Consider the following 25,117-nt stretch of genomic DNA (forward strand, 5'->3'; position numbering starts at 1 on the left):
GATGAGGCTGCGCTGATGTGCGGGGATGAGGCTGCGCTGATGTGCGGGGATGAGGCTGCGCTGATGTGCGGGGATGAGGCTGCGCTGATGTGCGGGGATGAGGCTGCGCTGATGTGCGGGGATGAGGCTGCGCTGATGTGCGAGGATGAGGCTGCGCTGATGTGCGAGGATGAGGCTGCGCTGATGTGCGGGGATGAGGCTGCGCTGATGTGCGGGGATGAGGCTGCGCTGATGTGCGGGGATGAGGCTGCGCTGATGTGCGAGGATGAGGCTGCGCTGATGTGCGGGGATGAGGCTGCGCTGATGTGGGAGGATGAGACTGCACTGATGTGGGAGGATGAGACTGCACTGATGTGCGGGGATGAGGCTGCGCTGATGTGCGAGGATGAGGCTGCGCTGATGTGCGATGATGAGGCTGCGCTGATGTGTGGGGATGAGGCTGCGCTGATGTGTGGGGATGAGGCTGCGCTGATGTGTGATGATGAGGCTGCGCTGATAATCAGGACACTGATAATCTGTGCCTTGATCATCAATGTAGATGTCCCGTGTGGATTTGCCGGTTATCCGTTCTCCCCGCTCGCTGTCTACAGGAGAGGATTGCCGATAACCAGCAATTCCTGTTTACACTGTGAGCAGCTGTGATTGGACACAGATGATCATATGGTAAAGAGCTGCCATAATTGGCTCTTTACCCCTATTTGTGATCATCTGTGTCCGAAGCACACAGATCACTGCTGATGCGTTCCACATGGGGCGCGCAGGAAGCACGAGCACGTCATACGACGACCTCCTGGAAAAGTGAGACCACGCTGTAGCCATCATTCATCTGTAGCGCGGTCGTGAAGCGGTTAAACACCATTTCTTTTTCAGAAAACAGAATAACCGGCTTTACCAAAAATATGTAATTTTGTTATGTCTGTCCGCAGCGCGTCTCTCACAAGGATGTTGGCTTCCTCAGGTAGGTTTTGGCAAACTTTTTGATGAATTTTTCTCTTTAGTCCACGTTTTGGTAGATCAGCTCCAGTGCCACGGGGTGTACGCCTCCGTCCCGGCAGATCAGCTCCAGTGCCACGGGTGTACACCTCCGTCCCGGCAGATCAGCTCCAGTGCCACGGGGTGTACGCCTCCGTCCCGGGAGATCAGCTCCAGTGCCACGGGGTGTACGCCTCCGTCCCGGCAGATCAGCTCCAGTGCCACGGGGTGTACACCTCCGTCCCAGCAGATCAGCTCCAGTGCCACGGGGTGTACGCCTCCATCCCGGCAGATCAGCTCCAGTGCCACGGGGTGTATGCCTCCGTCCCGGGAGATCAGCTCCAGTGTCCAGTGCCACGGGATGTACGCCTCCGTCCCGGCAGATCAGCTCCAGTGCCACGGGGTGTACACCTCCGTCCCAGCAGATCAGCTCCAGTGCCACGGGGTGTACTCCTCCGTCCCGGCAGATCAGCTCCAGTGCCACGGGGTGTACACCTCCGTCCCAGCAGATCAGCTCCAGTGCCACGGGGTGTACGCCTCCATCCCGGCAGATCAGCTCCAGTGCCACGGGGTGTACGCCTCCATCCCGGCAGATCAGCTCCAGTGCCACGGGGTGTACGCCTCCGTCCCAGCAGATCAGCTCCAGTGCCACGGGGTGTACGCTTTCGTCCCGGCAGATCAGCTCCAGTGCCACGGGGTGTACGCCTCCGTCCCGGCAGATCAGCTCCAGTGCCACGGGGTGTACGCTTCCGTCCCGGCAGATCAGCTCCAGTGCCACGGGGTGTACGCCTCCGTCCCGGCAGATCAGCTCCAGTGCCACGAGGTGTACGCCTCCGTCCCGGCAGATCAGCTCCAGTGCCACGAGGTGTACACCTCCGTCCCGGCAGATCAGCTCCAGTGCCACGGGGTGTACGCTTCCGTCCCGGCAGATCAGCTCCAGTGCCACGGGGTGTACGCCTCCGTCCCGGCAGATCAGCTCCAGTGCCACGGGGTGTACGCTTCCGTCCCGGCAGATCAGCTCCAGTGCCACGGGGTGTATGCTTCCGTCCCGGCAGTTCAGCTCCAGTGCCACGGGGTGTACGCCTCCGTCCTGGTAGATCACCTCCAGTGCCACGGGGTGTACGCTTCCGTCCCGGCAGATCAGCTCCAGTGCCACGGGGTGTACACCTCCGTCCCGGCAGATCAGCTCCAGTGCCACGGGTGTACGCCTCCGTCCCGGCAGATCAGCTCCAGTGCCACGGGGTGTACTCCTCCGTCCTGGCAGATCCTAGCCCCTCCTTCCTGTTGAGTGCCCTCACAACCAGCAGCTTACTATGGGGGCACCCAAGCCAAAACTCCCTGTGTCCATTCAGAAACGAGGCTGCGGCCAGCTCCCGCCCCCTCTCTCTCCTGATTGGCTCAATTCGATTGACTAAGAGCAGCTGCAGCGAATGGCGCCACGCTGCCTTCTACACCAAGATCAGGAGGGAGAGTCTCAGACAGATGACACACTCCTGAAAACTTGATGGAGAGGGGGCTCAGTTAAGTATGGGGGGGGGGGGCGGGGCTGCTACACACAGAAGGCTTTTCATCTTAGTTCATAGAGTGCGCCGTCTGCATTTACAACTACTTTAGAATCTCTGGATATGGACTTGTAACCCCTGAGATTGCCCGTGCTTTTCCACCATTTTTCTCCTCCAATCCTCAGACGTCTTCGTTGCTCCTCCTCTTCTCTATGTGTCGTATGGCACACACAGACACCCCCCCCCCCGATCCTTCCATAAAGAGTACCTGTCACTCCTATTACTGTCACATTCCCCCGATCCCTCCATAAACAGTACCTGTCACTGCCTATTACTGTCACATCCCCCCCGATCCCTCCATAAAGAGTACCTGTCACTGCTATTACTGTCACATTCCCCCTGATCCCTCCATAAAGAGTACCTGTCACTCCTATTACTGTCACATTCCCCCCCCGATCCCTCCATAAAGAGTACCTGTCACTGCTATTACTGTCACATTCCTCCCGATCCCTCCATAAAGAGTACCTGTCACTCCTATTACTGTCACATTCCCCCCCGATCCCTCCATAAAGAGTACCTGTCACTGCTATTACTGTCACATTCCCCCCGATCCCTCCATAAAGAGTACCTGTCACTCCTATTACTGTCACATTCCCCCCCGATCCCTCCATAAAGAGTACCTGTCACTGCCTATTACTGTCACATTCCCCCCGATCCCTCCATAAAGAGTACCTGTCACTGCCTATTACTGTCACATTCCCCCCCGATCCCTCCATAAAGAGTACCTGTCACTCCTATTACTGTCACATTCCCCCCGATCCCTCCATAAAGAGTACCTGTCACTGCTATTACTGTCACATTCCCCCCGATCCCTCCATAAAGAGTACCTGTCACTCCTATTACTGTCACATTCCCCCCGATCCCTCCATAAAGAGTACCTGTCACTGCCTATTACTGTCACATTCCCCCCATCCCTCCATAAAGAGTACCTGTCACTCCTATTACTGTCACATTCCCCCCGATCCCTCCATAAAGAGTACCTGTCACTGCCTATTACTGTCACATTCCCCCCGATCCCTCCATAAAGAGTATCTGTCACTGCTATTACTGTCACATTCCCCCCGATCCCTCCATAAAGAGTACCTGTCACTCCTATTACTGTCACATTCCCCCCGATCCCTCCATAAAGAGTACCTGTCACTCCTATTACTGTCACATTCCCCCGATCCCTCCATAAAGAGTACCTGTCACTACTATTACTGTCACATTCCTCCCCATCCCTTCATAAAGAGTACCTGTCACTGCTATTACTGTCACATTCCCCCCGATCCCTCCATAAAGAGTACCTGTCACTCCTATTACTGTCACATTCCCCCCGATCCCTCCATAAAGAGTACCTGTCACTGCCTATTACTGTCACATTCCCCCCGATCCCTCCATAAAGAGTACCTGTCACTGCTATTACTGTCACATTCCCCCCGATCCCTCCATAAAGAGTACCTGTCACTCCTATTACTGTCACATTCCCCCCGATCCCTCCATAAAGAGTACCTGTCACTACTATTACTGTCACATTCCCCCCGATCCCTCCATAAAGAGTACCTGTCACTCCTATTACTGTCACATTCCTCCCAATCCCTCCATAAAGAGTACCTGTCACTCCTATTACTGTCACATTCCCCCCGATCCCTCCATAAAGAGTACCTGTCACTCTATTACTGTCACATTCCCCCGATCCCTCCATAAAGAGTACCTGTCACTCCTATTACTGTCACATTCCCCCCGATCCCTCCATAAAGAGTACCTGTCACTCCTATTACTGTCATATTCCTCCCCGATCCCTCCATAAAGAGTACCTGTCACTGCTATTACTGTCACATTCCCCCCGATCCCTCCATAAAGAGTACCTGTCACTCCTATTACTGTCACATTCCCCCCGATCCCTCCATAAAGAGTACCTGTCACTGCTATTACTGTCACATTCCCCCGATCCCTCCATAAAGAGTACCTGTCACTGCTATTACTGTCACATTCCCCCCGATCCCTCCATAAAGAGTACCTGTCACTCCTATTACTGTCACATCCCCCCCCCCCCCCGATCCCTCCATAAAGAGTACCTGTCACTCCTATTACTGTCAAATTCCCCCGATCCCTCCATAAAGAGTACCTGTCACTCCTATTACTGTCACATTCCTCCCCGATCCCTCCATAAAGAGTACCTGTCACTCCTATTACTGTCACATTCCCCCGATCCCTCCATAAAGAGTACCTGTCACTGCTATTACTGTCACATTCCCCCGATCCCTCCATAAAGAGTACCTGTCACTCCTATTACTGTCACATTCCTCCCAATCCCTCCATAAAGAGTACCTGTCACTGCTATTACTGTCACATTCCCCCCGATCCCTCCATAAAGAGTACCTGTCACTCCTATTACTGTCATATTCCTCCCCGATCCCTCCATAAAGAGTACCTGTCACTCCTATTACTGTCACATTCCCCCGATCCCTCCATAAAGAGTACCTGTCACTCCTATTACTGTCACATTCCCCCCGATCCCTCCATAAAGAGTACCTGTCACTGCTATTACTGTCACATTCCCCCCGATCCCTCCATAAAGAGTACCTGTCACTCCTATTACTGTCACATTCCCCCCGATCCCTCCATAAAGAGTACCTGTCACTGCTATTACTGTCACATTCCTCCCGATCCCTCCATAAAGAGTACCTGTCACTGCCTATTACTGTCACATTCCCCCCGATCCCTCCATAAAGAGTACCTGTCACTGCCTATTACTGTCACATTCCCCCCATCCCTCCATAAAGAGTACCTGTCACTGCCTATTACTGTCACATTCCCCCCGATCCCTCCATAAAGAGTACCTGTCACTGCCTATTACTGTCACATTCCCCCCATCCCTCCATAAAGAGTACCTGTCACTCCTATTACTGTCACATTCCCCCCGATCCCTCCATAAAGAGTACCTGTCACTGCCTATTACTGTCACATTCCCCCCGATCCCTCCATAAAGAGTACCTGTCACTGCCTATTACTGTCACATTCCCCCCGATCCCTCCATAAAGAGTACCTGTCACTGCTATTACTGTCACATTCCCCCGATCCCTCCATAAAGAGTACCTGTCACTGCTATTACTGTCACATTCCCCCGATCCCTCCATAAAGAGTACCTGTCACTCCTATTACTGTCACATTCCTCCCAATCCCTCCATAAAGAGTACCTGTCACTGCTATTACTGTCACATTCCCCCCGATCCCTCCATAAAGAGTACCTGTCACTCCTATTACTGTCATATTCCTCCCCGATCCCTCCATAAAGAGTACCTGTCACTCCTATTACTGTCACATTCCCCCCGATCCCTCCATAAAGAGTACCTGTCACTGCTATTACTGTCACATTCCCCCCGATCCCTCCATAAAGAGTACCTGTCACTCCTATTACTGTCACATTCCCCCCGATCCCTCCATAAAGAGTACCTGTCACTACTATTACTGTCACATTCCCCCCGATCCCTCCATAAAGAGTACCTGTCACTACTATTACTGTCACATTCCTCCCGATCCCTCCATAAAGAGTACCTGTCACTGCCTATTACTGTCACATTCCCCCCGATCCCTCCATAAAGAGTACCTGTCACTCCTATTACTGTCACATCCCCCCCCCCCGATCCCTCCATAAAGAGAACCTGTCACTCCTATTACTGTCACATTCCCCCCGATCCCTCCATAAAGAGTACCTGTCACTGCTATTACTGTCACATTCCCCCCGATCCCTCCATAAAGAGTACCTGTCACTCCTATTACTGTCACATTCCCCCCGATCCCTCCATAAAGAGTACCTGTCACTGCCTATTACTGTCACATTCCCCCCATCCCTCCATAAAGAGTACCTGTCACTCCTATTACTGTCACATTCCCCCCGATCCCTCCATAAAGAGTACCTGTCACTGCCTATTACTGTCACATTCCCCCCGATCCCTCCATAAAGAGTATCTGTCACTGCTATTACTGTCACATTCCCCCCGATCCCTCCATAAAGAGTACCTGTCACTGCCTATTACTGTCACATTCCCCCCGATCCCTCCATAAAGAGTACCTGTCACTACTATTACTGTCACATTCCTCCCCATCCCTTCATAAAGAGTACCTGTCACTGCTATTACTGTCACATTCCCCCCGATCCCTCCATTAAGAGTACCTGTCACTCCTATTACTGTCACATTCCCCCCGATCCCTCCATAAAGAGTACCTGTCACTGCCTATTACTGTCACATTCCCCCCGATCCCTCCATAAAGAGTACCTGTCACTGCTATTACTGTCACATTCCCCCCGATCCCTCCATAAAGAGTACCTGTCACTCCTATTACTGTCACATTCCCCCCGATCCCTCCATAAAGAGTACCTGTCACTACTATTACTGTCACATTCCCCCCGATCCCTCCATAAAGAGTACCTGTCACTACTATTACTGTCACATTCCTCCCGATCCCTCCATAAAGAGTACCTGTCACTGCCTATTACTGTCACATTCCCCCCGATCCCTCCATAAAGAGTACCTGTCACTCCTATTACTGTCACATTCCTCCCGATCCCTCCATAAAGAGAACCTGTCACTGCTATTACTGTCACATTCCCCCCGATCCCTCCATAAAGAGTACCTGTCACTCCTATTACTGTCACATTCCCCCCCGATCCCTCCATAAAGAGTACCTGTCACTCCTATTACTGTCACATTCCTCCCAATCCCTCCATAAAGAGTACCTGTCACTCCTATTACTGTCACATTCCCCCCGATCCCTCCATAAAGAGTACCTGTCACTCTATTACTGTCACATTCCCCCGATCCCTCCATAAAGAGTACCTGTCACTCCTATTACTGTCACATTCCCCCCGATCCCTCCATAAAGAGTACCTGTCACTGCTATTACTGTCACATTCCCCCGATCCCTCCATAAAGAGTACCTGTCACTCCTATTACTGTCACATTCCCCCCGATCCCTCCATAAAGAGTACCTGTCACTCCTATTACTGTCATATTCCTCCCCGATCCCTCCATAAAGAGTACCTGTCACTGCTATTACTGTCACATTCCCCCCGATCCCTCCATAAAGAGTACCTGTCACTCCTATTACTGTCACATCCCCCCGATCCCTCCATAAAGAGTACCTGTCACTCCTATTACTGTCACATCCCCCCCGATCCCTCCATAAAGAGTACCTGTCACTCCTATTACTGTCAAATTCCCCCGATCCCTCCATAAAGAGTACCTGTCACTCCTATTACTGTCACATTCCACCCGATCCCTCCATAAAGAGTACCTGTCACTGCTATTACTGTCACATTCCTCCCCGATCCCTCCATAAAGAGTACCTGTCACTCCTATTACTGTCACATTCCCCCGATCCCTCCATAAAGAGTACCTGTCACTGCTATTACTGTCACATTCCCCCGATCCCTCCATAAAGAGTACCTGTCACTCCTATTACTGTCACATTCCTCCCAATCCCTCCATAAAGAGTACCTGTCACTGCTATTACTGTCACATTCCCCCCGATCCCTCCATAAAGAGTACCTGTCACTCCTATTACTGTCATATTCCTCCCCGATCCCTCCATAAAGAGTACCTGTCACTCCTATTACTGTCACATTCCCCCGATCCCTCCATAAAGAGTACCTGTCACTCCTATTACTGTCACATTCCCCCCGATCCCTCCATAAAGAATACCTGTCACTGCTATTACTGTCACATTCCCCCCGATCCCTCCATAAAGAGTACCTGTCACTGCTATTACTGTCACATTCCTCCCGATCCCTCCATAAAGAGTACCTGTCACTGCCTATTACTGTCACATTCCCCCCGATCCCTCCATAAAGAGTACCTGTCACTGCCTATTACTGTCACATTCCCCCCATCCCTCCATAAAGAGTACCTGTCACTGCTATTACTGTCACATTCCCCCCGATCCCTCCATAAAGAGTACCTGTCACTCCTATTACTGTCACATTCCCCCCCGATCCCTCCATAAAGAGTACCTGTCACTCCTATTACTGTCACATTCCCCCCCGATCCCTCCATAAAGAGTACCTGTCACTGCTATTACTGTCACATTCCCCCCGATCCCTCCATAAAGAGTACCTGTCACTCCTATTACTGTCACATCCCCCCCCCCCCCGATCCCTCCATAAAGAGAACCTGTCACTGCTATTACTGTCACATTCCCCCCGATCCCTCCATAAAGAGTACCTGTCACTCCTATTACTGTCACATTCCTCCCCGATCCCTCCATAAAGAGTACCTGTCACTCCTATTACTGTCACATTCCTCCCCGATCCCTCCATAAAGAGTACCTGTCACTCCTATTACTGTCACATCCCCCCCCCGATCCCTCCATAAAGAGAACCTGTCACTGCTATTACTGTCACATTCCCCCCGATCCCTCCATAAAGAGTACCTGTCACTCCTATTACTGTCACATTCCTCCCCGATCCCTCCATAAAGAGTACCTGTCACTCCTATTACTGTCACATTCCTCCCCGATCCCTCCATAAAGAGTACCTGTCACTGCTATTACTGTCACATTCCCCCCGATCCCTTCATAAAGAGTACCTGTCACTGCTATTACTGTCACATTCCCCCCGATCCCTCCATAAAGAGTACCTGTCACTCCTATTACTGTCACATTCCTCCCAATCCCTCCATAAAGAGTACCTGTCACTGCTATTACTGTCACATTCCTCCCGATCCCTCCATAAAGAGTACCTGTCACTGCTATTACTGTCACATTCCTCCCGATCCCTCCATAAAGAGTACCTGTCACTGCTATTACTGTCACATTCCCCCCGATCCCTCCATAAACAGTACCTGTCACTCCTATTACTGTCACATTCCTCCCCGATCCCTCCATAAAGAGTACCTGTCACTCCTATTACTGTCACATCCCCCCCCCCCGATCCCTCCATAAAGAGAACCTGTCACTGCTATTACTGTCACATTCCCCCCGATCCCTCCATAAAGAGTACCTGTCACTCTATTACTGTCACATTCCCCCCGATCCCTCCATAAAGAGTACCTGTCACTGCTATTACTGTCACATTCCCCCCGATCCCTCCATAAAGAGTACCTGTCACTGCCTATTACTGTCACATTCCCCCCCGATCCCTCCATAAAGAGTACCTGTCACTCCTATTACTGTCACATTCCCCCCGATCCCTCCATAAAGAGTACCTGTCACTCCTATTACTGTCACATTCCTCCCAATCCCTCCATAAAGAGTACCTGTCACTGCTATTACTGTCACATTCCCCCCGATCCCTCCATAAAGAGTACCTGTCACTCCTATTACTGTCACATTCCCCCGATCCCTCCATAAAGAGTACCTGTCACTGCCTATTACTGTCACATTCCCCCCGATCCCTCCATAAAGAGTACCTGTCACTCCTATTACTGTCACATTCCCCCCGATCCCTCCATAAAGAGTACCTGTCACTGCTATTACTGTCACATTCCCCCCGATCCCTCCATAAAGAGTACCTGTCACTCCTATTACTGTCAAATTCCCCCGATCCCTCCATAAAGAGTACCTGTCACTCCTATTACTGTCACATTGCCCCCGATCCCTCCATAAAGAGTACCTGTCACTCCTATTACTGTCACATTCCTCCCAATCCCTCCATAAAGAGTACCTGTCACTCCTATTACTGTCACATTCCCCCCGATCCCTCCATAAAGAGTACCTGTCACTGCCTATTACTATCACATTCCCCCGATCCCTCCATACAGAGTACCTGTCACTGCTATTACTGTCACATTCCTCCCCGATCCCTCCATAAAGAGTACCTGTCACTCCTATTACTGTCACATTCCCCCCGATCCCTCCATAAAGAGTACCTGTCACTGCTATTACTGTCACATTCCTCCCCGATCCCTCCATAAAGAGTACCTGTCACTCCTATTACTGTCACATTCCCCCCCGATCCCTCCATAAAGAGTACCTGTCACTACTATTACTGTCACATTCCCCCCGATCCCTCCATAAAGAGTACCTGTCACTGCCTATTACTGTCACATTCCTCCCCGATCCCTCCATAAAGAGTACCTGTCACTGCCTATTACTGTCACATTCCTCCCGATCCCTCCATAAAGAGTACCTGTCACTGCCTATTACTGTCACATTCCCCCCCGATCCCTCCATAAAGAGTACCTGTCACTACTATTACTGTCACATTCCCCCCGATCCCTCCATAAAGAGTACCTGTCACTGCCTATTACTGTCACATTCCTCCCCGATCCCTCCATAAAGAGTACCTGTCACTGCCTATTACTGTCACATTCCTCCCGATCCCTCCATAAAGAGTACCTGTCACTCCTATTACTGTCACATTCCCCCCGATCCCTCCATAAAGAGTACCTGTCACTCCTATTACTGTCACATTCCCCCCGATCCCTCCATAAAGAGTACCTGTCACTCCTATTACTGTCACATTCCTCCCGATCCCTCCATAAAGAGTACCTGTCACTGCCTATTACTGTCACATTCCTCCCCGATCCCTCCATAAAGAGTACCTGTCACTGCCTATTACTGTCACATTCCTCCCCGATCCCTCCATAAAGAGTACCTGTCACTCCTATTACTGTCACATTCCCCCCGATCCCTCCATAAAGAGTACCTGTCACTGCCTATTACTGTCACATTCCCCCCGATCCCTCCATAAAGAGTACCTGTCACTGCCTATTACTGTCACATTCCCCCCGATCCCTCCATAAAGAGTACCTGTCACTCCTATTACTGTCACATTCCCCCCGATCCCTCCATAAAGAGTACCTGTCACTCCTATTACTGTCACATTCCCCCGATCCCTCCATAAAGAGTACCTGTCACTCCTATTACTGTCACATTCCCCCCCGATCCCTCCATAAAGAGTACCTGTCACTCCTATTACTGTCACATTCCCCCCCGATCCCTCCATAAAGAGTACCTGTCACTCCTATTACTGTTACATTCCTCCCGATCCCTCCATAAAGAGTACCTGTTACTCCTATTACTGTCACATTCCCCCCGATCCCTCCATAAAGAGTACCTGTCACTGCCTATTACTGTCACATTCCCCCCGATCCCTCCATAAAGAGTACCTGTCACTGCCTATTACTGTCACATTCCTCCCTGATCCCTCCATAAAGAGTACCTGTCACTGCCTATTACTGTCACATTCCCCCCGATCCCTCCATAAAGAGTACCTGTCACTCCTATTACTGTCACATTCCCCCCGATCCCTCCATAAAGAGTACCTGTCACTGCCTATTACTGTCACATTCCTCCCCGATCCCTCCATAAAGAGTACCTGTCACTGCCTATTACTGTCACATTCCTCCCCGATCCCTCCATAAAGAGTACCTGTCACTCCTATTACTGTCACATTCCCCCCGATCCCTCCATAAAGAGTACCTGTCACTGCCTATTACTGTCACATTCCCCCCGATCCCTCCATAAAGAGTACCTGTCACTGCCTATTACTGTCACATTCCCCCCGATCCCTCCATAAAGAGTACCTGTCACTCCTATTACTGTCACATTCCCCCCGATCCCTCCATAAAGAGTACCTGTCACTCCTATTACTGTCACATTCCCCCGATCCCTCCATAAAGAGTACCTGTCACTCCTATTACTGTCACATTCCCCCCCGATCCCTCCATAAAGAGTACCTGTCACTCCTATTACTGTCACATTCCCCCCCGATCCCTCCATAAAGAGTACCTGTCACTCCTATTACTGTTACATTCCTCCCGATCCCTCCATAAAGAGTACCTGTTACTCCTATTACTGTCACATTCCCCCCGATCCCTCCATAAAGAGTACCTGTCACTGCCTATTACTGTCACATTCCCCCCGATCCCTCCATAAAGAGTACCTGTCACTGCCTATTACTGTCACATTCCTCCCTGATCCCTCCATAAAGAGTACCTGTCACTGCCTATTACTGTCACATTCCCCCCGATCCCTCCATAAAGAGTACCTGTCACTGCCTATTACTGTCACATTCCCCCCTATCCCTCCATAAAGAGTACCTGTCACTGCTATTACTGTCACATTCCCCCCGATCCCTCCATAAAGAGTACCTGTCACTGCTATTACTGTCACATTCCTCCCGATCCCTCCATAAAGAGTACCTGTCACTCCTATTACTGTCACATTCCTCCCCGATCCCTCCATAAAGAGTACCTGTCACTCCTATTACTGTCACATTCCCCCCGATCCCTCCATAAAGAGTACCTGTCACTGCTATTACTGTCACATTCCCCCCGATCCCTCCATAAAGAGTACCTGTCACTCCTATTACTGTCACATTCCTCCCCGATCCCTCCATAAAGAGTACCTGTCACTCCTATTACTGTCACATTCCCCCCGATCCCTCCATAAAGAGTACCTGTCACTGCCTATTACTGTCACATTCCCCCCGATCCCTCCATAAAGAGTACCTGTCACTGCCTATTACTGTCACATTCCCCCCGATCCCTCCATAAAGAGTACCTGTCACTCCTATTACTGTCACATTCCCCCCCGATCCCTCCATAAAGAGTACCTGTCACTCCTATTACTGTCACATTCCCCCGATCCCTCCATAAAGAGTACCTGTCACTCCTATTACTGTCACATTCCCCCCCGATCCCTCCATAAAGAGTACCTGTCACTCCTATTACTGTCACATTCCCCCCGATCCCTCCATAAAGAGTACCTGTCACTCCTATTACTGTCACATTCCCCCCTATCCCTCCATTAAGAGTACCTGTCACTCCTATTACTGTCACATTCCCCCCGATCCCTCCATAAAGAGTACCTGTCACTCCTATTACTGTCACATTCCCCCCGATCCCTCCATAAAGAGTACCTGTCACTGCCTATTACTGTCACATTCCTCCCTGATCCCTCCATAAAGAGTACCTGTCACTCCTATTACTGTCACATTCCCCCCGATCCCTCCATAAAGAGTACCTGTCACTCCTATTACTGTCACATTCCCCCCGATCCCTCCATAAAGAGTACCTGTCACTCCTATTACTGTCACATTCCCCCCTATCCCTCCATTAAGAGTACCTGTCACTCCTATTACTGTCACATTCCCCCCGATCCCTCCATAAAGAGTACCTGTCACTCCTATTACTGTCACATTCCTCCCTGATCCCTCCATAAAGAGTACCTGTCACTGCTATTACTGTCACATTCCCCCCGATCCCTCCATAAAGAGTACCTGTCACTCCTATTACTGTCACAAGGGATGTTTATATTTCATGTGACAGCAATAAAAGTGATAAAAAAAAATTAAAGCAATAATAAAAATAAAAACAAATAAATGAATATTTAAAAAGAAAAAAGTTAGTGACCCCCCCTTCCCCGGTGCACAAAGATGAATGCATGCATAAGTCCTGCACGCACGCAAGCAGCAATCGTCCCACACACGTGCGGTATCACCGTGAATGTCAGATCATGGGCAGTAATTCTAACAGCAGACGATCTCCGTAAATATAAAGTGGTGACCTGTAAAAGCTTTTAAAGGGTTCCCTACGGATAGTAAAACTCACGCCACTTGTCGCTGTTGTGCGCAATTTTAGCCATTTTTTGCAGCTGACGCATGTATTTACAAATATGTGCAAATAAACCCCTTGTTTTTAGTGCATATTGTTAGACGGGATAACTTGATTGGTCGCTGGCTGGTTGGTAAGTTGTGACTGGAAACTCCATGGCTTTTCTGCCCTGCGTTTGCCCTTCCAGTGCTCCTTACTGTTAGGACCAGTTATAGGTGGGGGAAGGGACCATTTTTTACATTTTTGGAAAGCATGACATGTTTGGTATCTAGTTACTTGGCGTTACATCTTTTATAATTTACAAAAAAAACTGGGTTATGCGTTGCATTTTCTTTTTGCATTAAAATTTTTTTTAAAAAATATTTTTTCCCAAAATTTGCATTTGAAAAGCCTCTACGCAAATACTGAGTGACATAAAAAAAAAAAAGGCAAAACCCGCCAATTTATTCTCCAGGGCCTCTGCTTTAAAAAAAAAATATATAATGTTTGGGGATTCCAGCAAAAAAAAAGAAAAGATTTTCACATAAAAAGTAACAGAAAATTCGGGGTCTTCAAGGGGTTAATGAGAAGTGACAAATGAGCGTCACAAACTTCGGAATTCATTTGTTTCTTACAGCATTGATAAGGTGCCAATAATTTTGTCCACTTTCGGAGTTTTGCCTGGAATGGGTCAGATTTTGGGGTCATACCGATACAAAGAAATAAACATGAGAATGCGGAAACATTGTAATTGCAACAATTTCCTGGCGGTGCGTCATGTGGGGGTGCGTCATGAGGGGGTGCGTCATGAGGGGGTGCGTCATGAGGGGGTGCGTCATGTGGGGGTGCGTCATGTGGGGGTGCGTCATGTGGGGGTGCGTCATGTGGGGGTGCGTCATGTGAGGGTGCGTCATGTGGGGGCGCGTCATGTGGGGGCGCGTCATGTGGGGGCGCGTCATGTGGGGGCGCGTCATGTGGGGGCGCGTCATGTGGGGGCGCGTCATGTGGGGGTGCGTCATGTGGGGGTGCGTCATGTGGGGGTGCGTCATGTGGGGGTGCGTCATGTGGGGGTGCCGATACTTTTAGCCATGACTGTAGACATCCAAAATACAATCCTAGATCCTTCCAATCACCACCAGAGCCAGGCCAGGGATGTTGTAAAGATATTTCTTCTCCAATCATTGTCCTGTGTATGGACAGTATAGAACGATCGGCATTATAGAACGATCGGAAGACAAAACACTCCACACAGCAGTCTGAGAATAAGAAGAAATTCACTTACAAGCTTCCTCTTCTGGGGAGACTCAGTTCCTTCTGGAAGAAAAAGACAAGACAGAGTCAGTGCTCGCCGGTGAGAGACCAGAGAGAAAACTCACAAGACAAACCGCTCCTCCATCCCCTCCCTGATACAATTATCGATACAACCAGTAGATGGCACCATTCACAACTGAGATTCGCTGGTCACAGTCTGGACCAAAAGATAAGAAAACGGCAAAACAAAACAGAGGACACAAATCCCAGAGGATGGGAGGAGCTTATTGGGGGAGATGAGCTGAGGCCTCTGATTGGCAGGCTGCACGTCTACCCAGAAATGCAACATACACTTCAATTTAAAGTGCCAGAGCACCCAAAACTAAACTAATAATTCAGTTACATGTCAAATATCCCGAATTCCTAAATGTATTATAGACCCCAAATACAGCACAGGGATGGTGGGAACCCCTCATAATGGGCACAGTGGGTGTACAGACCCAGGAACTCGGCACAGGGATGGAGAGAACCCCTCATAATGGGCACAGTGGGTGTACAGACCCAGGAACTCAGCACAGGGATGGGGGGAACCCCTCATAATGGGCACAGCGGGTGTACAGACCCAGGAACTCAGCACAGGGATGGTGGGAACCCCTCATAATGGGCACAGCGGGTGTACAGACCCGGGAACTCATCACAGGGATGGTGGGAACCCCTCATAATGGGCACAGTGGGTGTACAGACCCGGGGACTCAGCACAGGGATGGTGGGAACCCCTCATAATGGGCACAGCGGGTGCACAGACCCAGGAACTCAGCACAGGGATGGTGGGAACCCCTCATAATGGGCACAGCGGGTGAACAGACCCGGGGACTCAGCACAGGGATGGTGGGAACCCCTCATAATGGGCACAGCGGGTGTACAGACCCGGGAACTCAGCACAGGGATGGAGGGAACCCCTCATAATGGGCACAGCGGGTGTACAGACCCCGGGAACTCAGCACAGGGATGGAGGGAACCCCTCATAATGGGCACAGCGGGTGTACAGACCCCAGGAACTCAGCACAAGGATGGTGGGAATTCCTCATAATGGGCACAGCGGGTGTACAGACCCAGGAACTCAGCACAGGGATGGTGGGAACCCCTCATAATGGGCACAGCGGGTGTACAGACCCGGGAACTCAGCACAGGGATGGAGGGAACCCCTCATAATGGGCACAGCGGGTGTACAGACCCCGGGAACTCAGCACAGGGATGGAGGGAACCCCTCATAATGGGCACAGCGGGTGTACAGACCCCGGGAACTCAGCACAGGGATGGTGGGAACCCCTCATAATGGGAACGCAGTTCATAAATCTCACCACTAGAGGCCCTCATTATGGCTCACTACCCATTTCTATACAAATAGAACACAGAGAGATAAATGTCCCATGAGCACACAATGCTCCCCCCACACATGTACACAGACACCAATACCCCTCCCCACACACACACATGTACACAGACACCAAGACCCCCCCCCCACATGTACACAGACTCCAGCTTCCTGTATGGAGAGGAGGGTGGAAGGTTTGGTGAGGAGGACACGATGTCTGACCTGTAGGTGTCGGTCCCCGGACTCCCATGTCTGCTTTGGCCGCTGCCTCTGCACACAGTGCCAGGGGAGGAGGGGGAGGAAATCTCAGATTAGCGTTCAGGTCACAGCTATAATCCCATCAACACATTGGCATTGATTATCATGGGCGCTCCTCATGGCCGGGATCCAGTAGATCCTCCATGTCTGTGGATTGCACAGCAGATGGAGATTCCTGGTTTGTACGTCCGGAACCAGCTGTACGCTGAATAGAACTCCGGCCCTGCCGGACTTCAGAGCCACTGTGCCAGCATGGAGGTCCATTACAGGGCCCCGGATAGCAATGGGCAGACTGAGCTCAGGAGAGGGGGGACACCGGGGACCAGACTGAGCTCAGGAGAGGGGGGACACCGGGGACCAGACTGAGCTCAGGAGAGAGGGACACCGGGGACCAGACTGAGCTCAGGAGAGGGAGACACCGGGGACCAGACTGAGCTCAGGAGAGGGGGGACACCGGGGACCAGACTGAGCTCAGGAGAGGGGGGACACCGGGGACCAGACTGAGCTCAGGAGAGGGGGACACAGAGGACCAGACTGAGCTCAGGAGAGGGGGACACAGAGGACCAGACTGAGCTCAGGAGAGGGGGACACAGGGGACCAGACTGAGCTCAGGAGAGGGGGACACCGGGGACCAGACTGAGCTCAGGAGAGGGGGGACACCGGGGACCAGACTGAGCTCAGGAGAGAGGGACACCGGGGACCAGACTGAGCTCAGGAGAGAGGGACACCGGGGACCAGACTGAGCTCAGGAGAGGGGGACACCGGGGACCAGACTGAGCTCAGGAGAGGGGGACACCGGGGACCAGACTGAGCTCAGGAGAGGGGGACACAGGGGACCAGACTGAGCTCAGGAGAGGGGGACACAGGGGACCAGACTGAGCTCAGGAGAGGGGGACACAGAGGACCAGACTGAGCTCAGGAGAGGGGGACACCGGGGACCAGACTGAGCTCAGGAGAGGGGGACACAGGGGACCAGACTGAGCTCAGGAGAGGGGGACACCGGGGACCAGACTGAGCTCAGGAGAGGGGGACACCGGGGACCAGACTGAACTCAGGAGAGGGGGACACCGGGGACCAGACTGAGCTCAGGAGAGGGGGACACCGGGGACCAGACTGAGCTCAGGAGAGGGGGACACCGGGGACCAGACTGAGCTCAGGAGAGGGGGACACCGGGGACCAGACTGAGCTCAGGAGAGGGGGACACCGGGGACCAGACTGAGCTCAGGAGAGGGGGACACCGGGGACCAGACTGCGCTCAGGAGAGGGGGACATGGGGGACCAGACTGAGCTCAGGAGAGGGGGACACAGGGGACGAGACTGAGCTCAGGAGAGGGGGACACCGGGGACCAGACTGAGCTCAGGAGAGGGGGACACCGGGGACCAGACTGAGCTCAGGAGAGGGGGACACCAGGGACCAGACTGAGCTCAGGAGAGGGGGACACCGGGGGACCAGACTGAGCTCAGGAGAGGGGGACACCGGGGGACCAGACTGAGCTCAGGAGAGGGGGACACCGGGGGACCAGACTGAGCTCAGGAGAGGGGGACACCGGGGGACCAGACTGAGATCAGGAGAGGGGGACACCGGGGGACCAGACTGAGATCAGGAGAGGGGGACACCGGGGACCAGACTGAGCTCAGGAGAGGGGGACACCGGGGACCAGACTGAGCTCAGGAGAGGGGGACACCGGGGACCAGACTGAGATCAGGAGAGGGGGACACCGGGGGACCAGACTGAGATCAGGAGAGGGGGACACCGGGGGACCAGACTGAGCTCAGGAGAGGGGGACACCGGGGGACCAGACTGAGCTCAGGAGAGGGGGACACCGGGGACCAGACTGAGCTCAGGAGAGGGGGACACCGGGGACCTGCCTACAGCTTACAGCTCCCGGATTTCCTGACCCGTCATAGACCAGCACAAACCCTGACCTTCCACTGGTGGCAACAAGAAGCTACAATGACCTCCAGCAACAATCATATAAAACACAAAGATCTGTGAAGACTTCATATCCATAAATCAGAAGAAATGGCTGTAACCCCTCCCAGAGGACCAGTCACTGTGCAACCCCTCCCGAGGACCCCAGCACTGTGCAGCCCCTCCCAGAGGACCAGTCACTGTGCAACCCCTCCCGAGGACCCCAGCACTGTGCAGCCCCTCCCGGGGACCCGTCACTGTGCAACCCCTCCCAGGGGACCCGTCACTGTGCAACCCCTCCCAGGGGACCCGTCACTGTGCAACCCCTCCCAGGGGACCCGTCACTGTGCAACCCCTCCCAGGGGACCCGTCACTGTGCAACCCCTCCCAGGGGACCCGTCACTGTGCAACCCCTCCCAGGGGACCCGTCACTGTGCAACCCCTCCCAGGGGACCCGTCACTGTGCAACCCCTCCCAGGGGACCTGTCACTGTGCAACCCCTCCCAGGGGACCCGTCACTGTGCAACCCCTCCCAGGGGACCCGTCACTGTGCAACCCCCCTCCCCCAGAGGACCCCGGCACTGTGCGACCCCCCTCCCCCAGAGGACCCGTCACTGTGCAACCCCTCCCAGAGGACCCGTGTCACTGTGCAACCCCTCCCAGAGCAACCTTCTTTCTGCAACGCCTCCCAGAGGGCCCATCACTGTGCAACCCCCTCCCAGAGGACCCTGTTACTGTGCAACCCCTCGCAGAGCAAGAGTCACTGTGTAACCCCTCCCAGGGGACCCTGTTACTGTGCAACCCCTCCCAGGGGACCCTGTTACTGTGCAACCCCTCCCAGAGGACCTGTCACTGTGCAAACCCTCCCAGAGGACCAGTCACTGTGCAGCCCCCTCCCAGAGGACCCGTCACTGTGCAACCCCTCCCAGGGGACCCTGTTACTGTGCAACCCCCTCCCAGAGGACCCGTCACTGTGCAACCCCCTCCCAGAGGACCCGTCACTGTGCAACCCCCTCCCAGAGGACCCGTCACTGTGCAACCCCCTCCCAGAGGACCCGTCACTGTGCAACCCCCTCCCAGATTACCCGTCACTGTGCAACCCCCTCCCAGAAGGCCCCGTCACAGTGCAACCCCCTCCCAGGGGACCGGTTACTGTGCAACCCCCTCCCAGAGGACCCGTCACTGTGCAACCCCCCCTCCCAGAGGACCCGTCACTGTGCAACCCCCCTCCCAGAGGACCCGTCAATGTGCAACCCCCTCCCAGAAGGCCCCGTCACAGTGCAACCCCTCCCAGGGGACCGGTTACTGTGCAACCCCCTCCCAGAGGACCGGTTACTGTGCAACCCCCTCCCAGAGGACCCGTCACTGTGCAAGCCCCTCCCAGAGCACCTGTCAATGTGCAACCTCTCCCAGAGGACCCGACACTGTGCAACCTCTCCCACAGGACCCGACACTGTGCAACCCCTCTGGAGAGGGTCACCCCTCCGAGAGAACTCGTTACTGTGCAACCTCTCTGAATGGGCCTGTCACTGTGCAACCCCTCCTGGTCCCCGATCCCAACACCACACACTCATTTAGACCGATTATCCTGGGGAGACTTCAGGACATTACTACTATACCCAGTGTGGTCCAGGGTTCCTCCCTCAGGACATTACTACTATACCCAGCATGGTCCTGGTTACCCCTTCAAAACAACACTATTACCTGGCATGGTCCAAGCTCCCCCTTAAAAACACTACTACCACCACCAACCATGGTTCAGGCCACTTCATTAGGACATTTCTTCTACCCCTTTCAGGACATTGCTACTATACCCAGTGTGGTCCAGGGTCCTCCTTCAGGACATTAATACTATACCCAGCATAGTCCGGGTTCTTCCTTCAGAACAATACTACTACCTATCATGGATGGTCCAGGTTCCCCCTTAAAAAAACATACTACTACCACCAAGAATGGTTTGGGCTCCCTCTTCAGGAAATTACTACTATACCCAACATGGTCCAGGGTTCCTCCATCAGGAAATTACTACTATACCCAGCATATTTGATGCTTTGTTACACTTTGCACTGCAAAGACTGATCTTACAAAAAGAGCAGCTCGTCCAGATAATTAGAGGTCATTAGGACTCATTGTGACAGATGATATGACAAATGATCACTACACAGGGTGTGATGTCATTCCATACAATCACTGAGTATATCCTCATGTTATTCTCATATATTGCTCCTCGGACACAATGACGAGACTCTAACGAAGCGTCACAAAGAGAAGAAAGATTTGGCTAATGAGATTACTGCAGCAATTCCATTCTCATGAAGCCCACAAATCTAATAGATTGCTACTGAGCCGACTTCCACCCGCTCTGTTCAGGCTCAAAGAGCTGACTGAAAACTGATTTACCCGGAGGAAATTACATCCGCATGGAGATGAGGAGATACAGGCCAGAGACTCAGTCCATCCTCTCTGCTCCATCTACACGGGGACATGATTACCGGAGGGGGGAGGGGTGAGGCTTTAGCAGGCAGCCCTCTTACTTTTATATATTGATATTTGTATTATGATGCTGACTTCTGTTTTCTGCTGATACGCAAAAAAACAGAGTTTAAGTATCCTAAAGTATTCACGGAGCCCCCCAATGTAGTACCAAGAGCCGTTACCGAGTGGCCCCGCCCCATCCCCCCTCTGACTCCAGTACTGCCTATAGACTGGCTGCAGCAGATCTTTTCCCCACTCTCACTTTGTGGAGGCGGCCATCTTGGTAGAGGCAGGTCTTTGCTTCCTCACGTCAGAGCTACTCACCCCCCCCCCCCCCCCCCCTACTAATGAAAGGTCAAACCTCCCTCTCCGCTGTACTAATGAAGGGTCCTGCCTGCCCCTCACTCTACTAATGAGGGGGGTCTAAGGATCAGGTGATCTGTGTGCTCCTGCTTCACTGTCCAATCAAAGGTGGGGGCGGGCCCTGGACTAAGTTCAGTGATATCTGCAGAGAGGTCCAGGACCTCACTATCCTGTCTGGCCGGGGTTCCTGGACCACAAAACTCGATGAACATAGTAACAGATCTCAGCAGGTAAAATGGTTATTTCATTGATGTATTTGGGTGATCTCTGCTCTGACATTTGAGTTCATCTGATGTGCAGACCGGCAGCTGAGGGGTCCTCTTTATTTTTTTGTGGGTCCCCCGAGCGGAGTATTTTTATCATCACTTTGAACCGCCTCTCTCATTAAACTCCCGCTGAACTTTATTCCACATTTCACTCCTCGATTGCAGCTTTCTAGAGAGAACGATGGGGGTGCGCAGACACCACGGGGCGCTTCAATCAGCCGCTTCGGGCGAGAGGAAATATGTCCACAACCCTGGCACAAATATGGCGCCATCTGTAATGGCGCGTGCCTTCAGGCAGAGTATGGAGGGTACTTATTAATTCTCTGTCTTCTGACAGCAGATGGTGCAACGAGTGCAGCGGCAAACCAAGAAACCGCCAATGGTTACAGCATGCCTGTCATCTGCGCAGAGATCGCCCAACATCCAAAGGGCAGCAGAAGGGCCCACAGGAAGGAAAGTTAATCTTTAACATCAATAACGTTTAATATGGAGGCCGGGGGAGGGGCAGCGACACGCCGACCTGCAGAAAGTTCTCTGCACAGAGCACTGAAAGATGAAATCGCAGATTGAACGAGGAAACATCTGCTGCAAATCTGCCAGAGCGCCCGGCCACTGAAAGAAATCTGGAAAACTCGTCTGCAATCAGCGACTTTTTTTTAATACAGTATCTGACAAAAGTAAGTACACCCCTCCCATTCTATCTTTTCATGTGACAACACTGAAGAAATGAGACTTTGCTACAATGTAAAGTAGTGAGTGTACAGCTTGTATAACAGTGTAAATTTACTGTCCCCTCAAAATAACTCAACACACAGCCATTAATGTCTAAACCGCTGGCAACAAAAGTCAGTACACCCCTAAGTGACAATCTCCAAATTGGGCAAAAAGTGTCAATATTTTGTGTGGCCACCATTATTTTCCAGCACTGCCTTAACCCTCTTGGGCATGGAGTTCACCAGAGATTCACAGGTTGTCACTGGAGTCCTCTTCCCCTCCTCCATGATGACATCACAGAGCTGGTGGATGTTAGAGACCTTGCGCTCCTCCACCTTCCATTTGAGGATCCCCCACAGATGCTCAATAGGGTTTAGGTCTGGAGACATGCTTGGCCAGTCCATCACCTTTACCCTCAGCTTCTTTAGCAAGGCAGTGGTCATCTTGGAGGTGTTTGGGGTCGTTATATTGGAATATTGCCCTGCCCCCCAGTCTCTGAAGGGAGGGGATCATGCTCTGCTTCAGTATGTCACAGTACATGTTGGCATTCATGGTTCCCTCAATGATCTGTAGCTCCCCAGTGCCGGCAGCACTCATGCAGCCCCAGACCATGACACCCCCACCACCATGCCTGACTGTAGGAAGACACACTTGTCTTTGTACTCCTCACCTGGTTGTCATTTCACAAAGTGTAATTTCTTCAGTGTTGTCACATGAAAAGATAGAATAAAATATTTACAAAAATGTGAGGGGTGTACTTACTTTTGTCAGATACTGTAGCTCTTAGAAAAAGGAAAAATACAGATAAAGGCTCAAAGTCAGTCTGTGTGAGGAGCAATAAGCTGGCTTGTGGGATGGAATCTAGGCAGCCAGACGGCGCCCCCTACGACCAGGCAGCGCCCTTCTCACATTCAGGCCACCAATTGGTTCCCCCCAATCTTCATGCAGCCAATCAGTGCCATCCAATTCCCAGAATCTACATCAGCAAATTAAACATATTTTCTTCCTTTGCATTACATGTACAGAGCTGGACGCACACAGGAATAGTTAGGAGTGTTTGTCTATCAAAAGGCAGAGAGTGGGGTGAGGGGTGTGTGGGGGGGGGGGGGTGAGGGGATTTCTTTCCTTAAAATGGGAAGTGCTGTTGTCCCCAGAACAGGAAGTACAGAAGTTCTAACCAATAATAACACTTTATAAAAATGTTATATCAAAGTCTGTGATGTCATCAGCGCTGGTGGGAAAACGCAGAGCTGCCCAACGCTGCTTCTTCTGCACGGAAATCCCAAGCGGTGGCCTCAGCCCGGTCCAGTTCCTCTATGTGAACTATAGATGTCTGAAGACAGAAGGAGGTGTTCTGTAGTCTTAACTTACTTCCTGTCCTGGGGTGACAACACAGCTCCTCCACAGACACAGTATGGTGAGTGTTGTCACACTAGAACAGGAAGTGTTTCGGGTTCAGACTTTTATATCTACAAATAAAGGACAAACCATTATTTTCCAGTAACCCCCGCTGACCCCAAGATGGCTTCCATGGGACGAAGCGCCAGGTAAAGGAATCCCGCACAGGATCCAACCTCCTGACTCCATTCTATTGGTTCTAAAAATAACCCACCAAGACGGTGGGATGGGATGACGAACGCGGCACACATATCAGCCGCGTCTTATTTTAGCATGGTAAACAAAGGAACAGACAGAGTTGTCAGCTCCAGCCGGCGAATGTTGGAGGAATATCGCAGAGAACAGTTGGAGCGACTATTTATAACGATCCATTCACGTCACTCCTCGTCAGGATGGAGCGGAGGAGCAGACAGCGGTGTCCTGACACCGGTACCAAGCACAGCACCCCGGCAGCCCATCAGCTGATGGCGTGTAATGCTGATTCACAGCGTCCGGGCTAAGTCACCCGCTGCGGCCCATGAATGGGGACTTGTTCTAGAATCAATCCAACCATAGAAGAGATGGATTAGCTGAGTCTGATCACTCCTCACTGATCTCACCCGGCATGACTAGAAATGAGTGTTTGACCCCCCCTCCCCCCCCCCCCAACTCCAAGCACCTCCCTCATTGTACAAATCCCAGCAGACAAAACACGCTCAGAGGATCGCAAGCCAAACACGTTCTCTGGTTATCAATGGACTGCAGAAGGATGACAATTCCTGCTATCCGGGGTCCATTAGAGAGATTTCCCTTCACTTCCTGTCCTGGTGACAACAGTCTTACCAGACAGGAAGTGAGGAAAATTCTGCAACAGAGACATAAAAACCTAATGAAGGGTCCATCCTTCCCCCTACGCTCTACTAATGAAGGGTCCAGACTCCCCTCCTCCGCTCTACTAATGAAGGGTCCAGCCTTCTCCACTCCGCTCTACTAATGAAGGGTCCAGACTCCCCTCCTCCGCTCTACTAATGAAGGGTCCAGCCTCCCCCCCTCCGCTCTACTAATGGAAGGGTCCA

At 52.0% G+C, this 25,117-nt stretch overlaps 1 protein-coding gene across 1 annotated transcript in view; it reads right to left on the reverse strand.

The window, feature by feature from the left end:
• LOC309561682 (microtubule-associated serine/threonine-protein kinase 2-like) overlaps positions 1 to 20,601 on the reverse strand; it is a gene marked incomplete at both ends in the record, with an annotated part of 177,643 nt that extends 157,042 nt beyond the window's left edge. Inside the window, 3 exons of the mRNA XM_082265670.1 lie at positions 15,333 to 15,364; positions 16,899 to 16,946; positions 20,551 to 20,601. Of these exons, the coding sequence (XP_082121796.1) occupies positions 15,333 to 15,364; positions 16,899 to 16,946; positions 20,551 to 20,601 (131 nt within the window). The remainder of the gene's footprint in view (positions 1 to 15,332; positions 15,365 to 16,898; positions 16,947 to 20,550) is intronic.
• Positions 20,602 to 25,117: the final 4,516 nt, after the last annotated feature.

The sequence above is a fragment of the Pelophylax lessonae genome (genome assembly GCF_965119305.1).
Source record: "Pelophylax lessonae genome assembly, chromosome: 8".
In the NCBI taxonomy this organism is placed as follows: Eukaryota; Metazoa; Chordata; class Amphibia; order Anura; family Ranidae; genus Pelophylax; species Pelophylax lessonae.